Source organism: Watersipora subatra, chromosome 2, assembly GCF_963576615.1.
Source record: "Watersipora subatra chromosome 2, tzWatSuba1.1, whole genome shotgun sequence".
In the NCBI taxonomy this organism is placed as follows: Eukaryota; Metazoa; Bryozoa; class Gymnolaemata; order Cheilostomatida; family Watersiporidae; genus Watersipora; species Watersipora subatra.
In genome coordinates this window covers 10,077,030-10,083,645 of record NC_088709.1, presented here as the reverse complement: position 1 = coordinate 10,083,645, position 6,616 = coordinate 10,077,030, and the positions used below count along the sequence as shown (strand labels likewise).

Here is a 6,616-nt window from a genome sequence, read left to right as displayed (position 1 = left end):
TCTCTACTATTCAATCATTTCGTATAAAACCGATCAAGGATTTGTCAACTTCCACCTTAAGATGATATTCCTGAAAAACTATGGCTATTGAAATGATCCTAAGACACTTAGGATACAAGGTTGTTACTTGTAGTTGATAAATGAACAGCAAGTTCAGGTGTTCAAACGGCAAATGAACTGGCATTCACTTTTTATGACAATCCAGCTACTCCATCCGATAACACCATCTCTATAGCATGTGCTGGTGACAATTCAGCATACGCCATCCTATATGAACCACTTATATAGCTTGTTCTGGTGACAACTCAGCATACTCCATCAGATATACACCAGTTATATAGCATGTTCGGGTGACAATTCAGCATACGCCATTAGATATACACCAGCTATATAGCATGTTCAGATGACAATACAACATACTCCATCAGATATACACCAGTTATATAACATGTTCGGGTGACAATTCAGCATACTTCATCAGATATACACCAGCTATATAGCATGTTCTGGTGACAATACAACATACTCCATCAGATATACACCAGTTATCTAACATGCTCAGATGACAATCCAGCATACGCCATCAGATATACACCAGCTATATAGCATGTTCAGATGACAATACAACATACTCCATCAGATATACACCAGTTATATAACATGTTCGGGTGACAATTCAGCATACGCCATCAGATATACACCAGCTATATAGCATGTTCAGATGGCAATACAACATACTCCATCAGATATACACCAGTTATCTAACATGCTCAGATGACAATCCAGCATATGCCATCAGATATACACCAGCTATGTACCATGTTCAGATGACAACCCAGCGTACTCCATCATATATGCAATGCACCAGTTATCGCCATCGCAGTTTACTCAGTACAATAGGTAAAAAAACTATATACATTTTTACTGGCATTAAATATTGTGATGATACATGATATGGAATATTTTTATTAAAAACATGGAATGAGCCAATTTGGACATAGGCAAGTGATATAACTAAAATGTGTATATAGCTCAATGTTCAGAGAATGTACCGAAAGGAAATATATTTGATAAAAGATTAAGAATCTCTAATCCGATGATACGATAGTTCGCCAATGAACTGGTAGCGAGTCTTTCTACTTGCATCATCCCAAGAGCTCTCAAGAATTCCTAGAAACAAATCCATAGATAAACTGTAGCAGATAATATAAAATAGGACAACTCATATGAATTCATGACAGAAGAAACAAATAAATTCTAATGAGCAAGGAAAAGCATGATGAGTTACCTGATAAGGTCTCTGAGAAACAGAGTCCAATTTCCTATTACTTTCGAGGACATGATAGAGAAAGTGTTTGAGATGAGAAAGCATTTGCTGCCTGAAGCTTGCATCACTGTGATAGCTGTTGTCTCTGACGAACTCACTGACCCATTTAAACTCATCTTTCTGTATTGCGCAGCTTGTTTTGTGACTTTCGCAGACGAGAGCGAATGCGGACAGCCTCCTCTAGAGTACATAAAAGAGTAAGCGCAAAAAATGAAACAAAAAATAAAAGAAACAGCATCAAAAGCGATGAAGACAGGAAAATATGATTTGAGACAGATGGATCGAAGTCAAAGGTTGAACAAGATCGAAAGCGAAACATATTATATTCGCTTTAAGAGATATATCTGAAAAAATTTATATATAGGGTCAAAAAGTACACTAACTCTGGAGAGATTGAGAGATTAGAGAGGAAATCGAACTAGAATATAAGTATATTTAACATTAAAAATACAATACTTTAAAACTAATACAGGTCAAACATCAATGTTGTTCACTGCAGCTAAATTATTCAATAAATACTTATTTGACTTTCATGATTTTGCTTCAAATGTTATAAAAGTGAAGCAGGTGGAGGACTTGTGGGTGACAGGTGACAGTAGTACTGTCGGTGCTTACTCATCTGTGTGATGCCATAACTGTGTTTGTTCGTCTGCAAACTGCCAGCGGGGCTGTCCTGCTGCCAGTCTCAAACTATCGAACAGTTCTTTTTGCTTCATGTTTGTGCTTTTTTGTTATTTTTTTATGCTCTTCTATTAATTATACGCAATGAAACATCGGCACACACATTTAAATAAAAATGGTAAGTTTTCCCTTTACCTTAGGACACGAAGAATGCAGACTTGAATCAATACGTTTCCTGTTGAGCACTCCACACCATGTTTCCTCATCTTGTGCTTCTTCTGACAAGAGACCGGACGTTCTTGCTCGTCTGGCAAGCATAAGATAAATATCCGCTGACTGGTCATGTGACGATGCTGGCAGGTTATATGATAGGGCCACCTGCTCACTACTGCCTATCTTGTCATCAGCCATCCTCCTTAGTAGTTCCACTATGGTCTCTGGCCAGACCTTGATAATCCTTGGTAACAAGTTCTATAAAGGGGAGAACAAAAAGGCTCATAACTCTCTCATGTATAAATGTTATTAGACTTACAGCGCAGCAAAAAATGATCTACAATATGGATATATGGTACCTTTCCTTAGGCAAACAACTCACTAATATCCAACCCATTCAAGCTTAAGAAATAATAATAACAGATAATAATAACACAGATTATTCACTACAAGTAAAATTACTTTTAAAATTCATCTTTAGATATCAAGATGAGATTAAAATGATCTTCAACAAATCTACAGTTTATTAGTAAACCTCACTTTGTCATTGTGTGTCTGTCTGTTAGTCTGCATTTTCACATTTTTTGACTGATTTCATCCAAACTTCACACACATTTGCCTTCCAACAGGCTGCCAAAAATATTTAGTTTTAAAACTCTGGTTCCTGTGAACCCGCCACTTAAACACCTACATGTTGGATATCTGATTGATAATGAAAGAAGTACCGCAGAATGCCAGGCTTACAGTTTGTATAGCCTTAAACCTTAAACTTTTGCTTGGTTCCATGTCTTACTCTGTTGGGTTGTAGGTGTCAAATACGTGGAAATGTGATTACAAGCTCTTAAAAGCTCAAAAATGAAAAGCCGCCGTAGATTGGAATCTCTTTATTTATCTGACGTAGTCATTACAGTTTGGTTATCGTCTTGTCCCGTGATGTTCTCACGTGAATTGAAAGGCCAATAAAAAGCTCAATATAAAACTTATCGTAGCACTAGTTTATGACAAACACTTCGGGTTTTACCAAAGACCCCGTATCAAATATAGATGCTCGCTACTTTACAGTTTTGTTTCGGCTTGGGACTAATCGTCTAGTCGTAATCTGATCATGTGACCCAATACTTCGAAAATAATTTCTGCAGCACTTTTCGATTATCACAGGTAACCACAGGCTCGTCATGATTATCAGACAATGATATGTACTCCTTCGAGCTAAGGTTAAAAAGTTTAACGATTTTTTACGGTAAGTTATAAGATATCAGTGCTAAAAGTGACAGCATTACAATGACGATAAAATAGACGCGTAAGAATAATAGACATGGTTTTATTGAATGTGTGAAGTATATTTGTGACAATATTTCGACGAATGAGATTGCATGAAAGTGTAAACAGAAACCATCCTGTAACAACTACGTCCCATTTAAGCCGTTTTGGAAAGCGAAACCAAACTACGGCGGTCTCGTGTGGCTGCGATTAACTGTTCGTTTTTTTAGCTTTTAAGAGCTTGTAATCACATTCCCATACCCTAGGACACTTATGTATCCGCCTCATCTAACTTCGCGTTTTCGCGGAGTCATCCTCTCGCGAAAATTTCATGAGCGAAACTAAACTATCATAACGAACGAGCGAAATCGCGGAATTAAATAGCTTTGTTCATTGATACTGTAGAATGGAATTTTATAACGACATTTATTTTAACGTTTTTAACGACCACTATAGCATCGTTAAAATATAAACCAACAAAATAACTTGATTGTCAAAATTTATTACGTTATTATTTTGCAATTACCGTATATACTCAATTATAGGACGCACTTTTTTGACCTGAAAATCAGCCTACATTTCACCTGCGTCTTATAATCGCAACATACCACGAGGGGCCATGTGTTTCTATGAAGCAGCACCGATTATCAGGCCACTGCTATACCATATACCATGTATACGAGAGGGGAATGGACACTCGGTAGACGGAAGACAATCGCGGCGATTTTAACTGTTTTTAACTCCACTTATTGCTCGCAATATAAAAAGAATATGAGTAAGCCGGTCTTGACATTAAAGAATGATTTAATTCATTACGTTAAGACTATTTTTAATAAGCCTAGCTAGTAGTGAGCTGAAATTTGTTTCTTCACGTGTCGTCTCAAAAATCTGACATGTTTCTGTTTTCTTTTTGTTTACAGGTGTCAATTGCACTCGCGAGGTGGCAGCAGCGTCAATCACGGGCGACGCGCCATTCGATACTTGTGAGAGGGCGGAAGTGCAATTAAATTTCTTTGAAATTGATGATCAATAAACGATTTTGACAACAATTGTTTTGAGTTATTTTTTATCAAAGACTAATTGTGTGAGTTGCTAATCTTGATTTCAAAAGCTGCTAATTGTTTTGGAGCATCAGAAATCTTTTATCTTTACATCCATCAAAGATCTGTTGAGCGAGTACATTTTGCATCTTACGGAGTTGTTCCTCGATCTGTTACTCTTTATTCCTATATAAAGCAAACTAATTTTACCATGAGATATCATTCCTGATAAATTGTGACCGGAGTACCCATCAAAAATGTCTTCAGTCAACAAACGTAAGCGATCTTTAAAAGCGTTACGAGCGTTAAAACTTACCTGTCAGTCAGTCAACTGATCCCTAAAAGTGAGAAAACAATCAATTGATCATGCGAAAATTTCACTTGTGAAGAGATCAATTGAAGTGCGTCCTATACTTGAATTACCCTTTATTCTCAATAATTGGCTGAAATTTATGCTGCGTCTTATACTAGGGTGCGTCCTATAATTGAGTATATACGGTAAATTGTGACAAAAACGTTAAAATTTTCAGCGTAATTAAATTCCATTCTACAGTAGTCCAAGAAACAAATGATAGCAAGCGATCACATTGCATTATCGATCTGGGACATACAATTCTACCTGCGGTTCACAATTACAACCTAGTCTCAGTATGAACAATTTTTCTTACCCGCGAACCGAACCTGAGGAATATAATTATGTTTGTTCCACTGCATTTATTTTCACATCATTATATTTTCGCACTCATCAGAGTTGCGAAATTAAGTTGCAGCAAAATTTTACTCTGTATGCTACTCACAAAACTAAATACTAGCGAAATATAAGTGTTCTAGGGTATATTTGGCACCTACAACACAACAGACTAAGACATGGTGAATCTTATGATACCAAATAACTGTAATGTGAATTTTGTTGCAAGTCAACCTTTAAACTTTTGCTCAATTCCAATAGCCGATTTCACAATATTACATGTTGTTATAAAATAACTAGCTATATACCTAGTAGAAACTAGCACTGCATGGTTTTCATATAGGATGACAATGTAAAAATCTTTTATTTCGGCTGACACTTAGCTCGAATCATAAAAAGAAACAGGAGAAGAAGAGCTAGTGTGCTTCAGACCTGACTGACATTGGTTCGGGTGTCTGGTTTACCTTCCACCGCTTCAACAAGTGGAATTAACCATCTCTCAGTCCATTCAGCTGGCGTGTAGCTGTGAGCTTTTTTATCACACTTCATGATGCAGCAGACGAACTCACTAACCTGTGGAGAATACGAGCGTGTCAAGTTGTGTCACTGGAAAAAATGACTGCAATCCAATCATGACAAGAAAACAACAGTCAAACCTTTCTCTACATATGAAGTTCATCCATTTAGAGATCTGCTTTGTATCTTAAAACTGTTGGATATTGGAACAGATGTTCCCATAAGAATGTACTTTGATTCGTTTAATTGGTTCCACAGCCCAAAAACCTGCTATAACATCTTAATACAAGCTAAAGCTAATTGAACATAACTTTAAGAATGTATTATATAAAACTACATTAAAGGTTGACTTGCAACAAAATTTACATTAATTACAGTTATTTGGTATTAAAAGATTTACCATGTCTTACTCTGTTGTGTTGTAGGTGCAAAATATGTAGAAATGTGATTACAAGCTCTTAAAAGCTCAAAAACGAAAAGCTGCCGTAGATTGGAATCTGTTTATTTCTCTGACGTTGTCATTACATTTGGTTATTGTTTTGTCATGTGATGTTCTCACGTGAATTGAAAGGCCAATAAAAGGCTCAATATAAAACTTCTCGTAGCACTAGTTTATGACAAACACTTCGGATTTTACCGAAGACCCCGTATCAAATATAGATGCTCGCTACTTTACAGTTTTGTTTCGACTTGGTCTAATCATCTAGTCATAATCTGATCATGTGACCCAATACTTCGCAAATAATTTCTACAGCGATTTTCGATTATCACAGGTGACTAACAGGCTCGTCATGATTATCAGACAATGATATGTACTCCTTCGAGCTAAGGTTAAACAATTAAACAAATTTTTACGGTAAGTTATAAGATATCAGCGCTAAAAGTGACAGCATTACAATGACGATAAAACAGACGCGTAAGAACAATAGACATGGTTTTATTGAATGCGTG

General features: G+C 36.4%; 1 protein-coding gene across 1 annotated transcript in view; it reads right to left on the bottom strand.

Moving 5' to 3' along the window:
* Nucleotides 1–952: 952 nt before the first annotated feature.
* LOC137387759 (tRNA (32-2'-O)-methyltransferase regulator THADA-like) overlaps nt 953–6,616 on the bottom strand; it is a 48,760-nt gene continuing 43,096 nt past the window's right edge. The window contains exons 13-16 of the mRNA XM_068074264.1: nt 5,582–5,722; nt 2,144–2,419; nt 1,289–1,507; nt 953–1,170 (exon numbers count right to left, since the gene is read on the bottom strand). Coding sequence (XP_067930365.1) covers nt 1,033–1,170; nt 1,289–1,507; nt 2,144–2,419; nt 5,582–5,722 — 774 coding nt within the window. The 3' untranslated portion in view covers nt 953–1,032. The remainder of the gene's footprint in view (nt 1,171–1,288; nt 1,508–2,143; nt 2,420–5,581; nt 5,723–6,616) is intronic.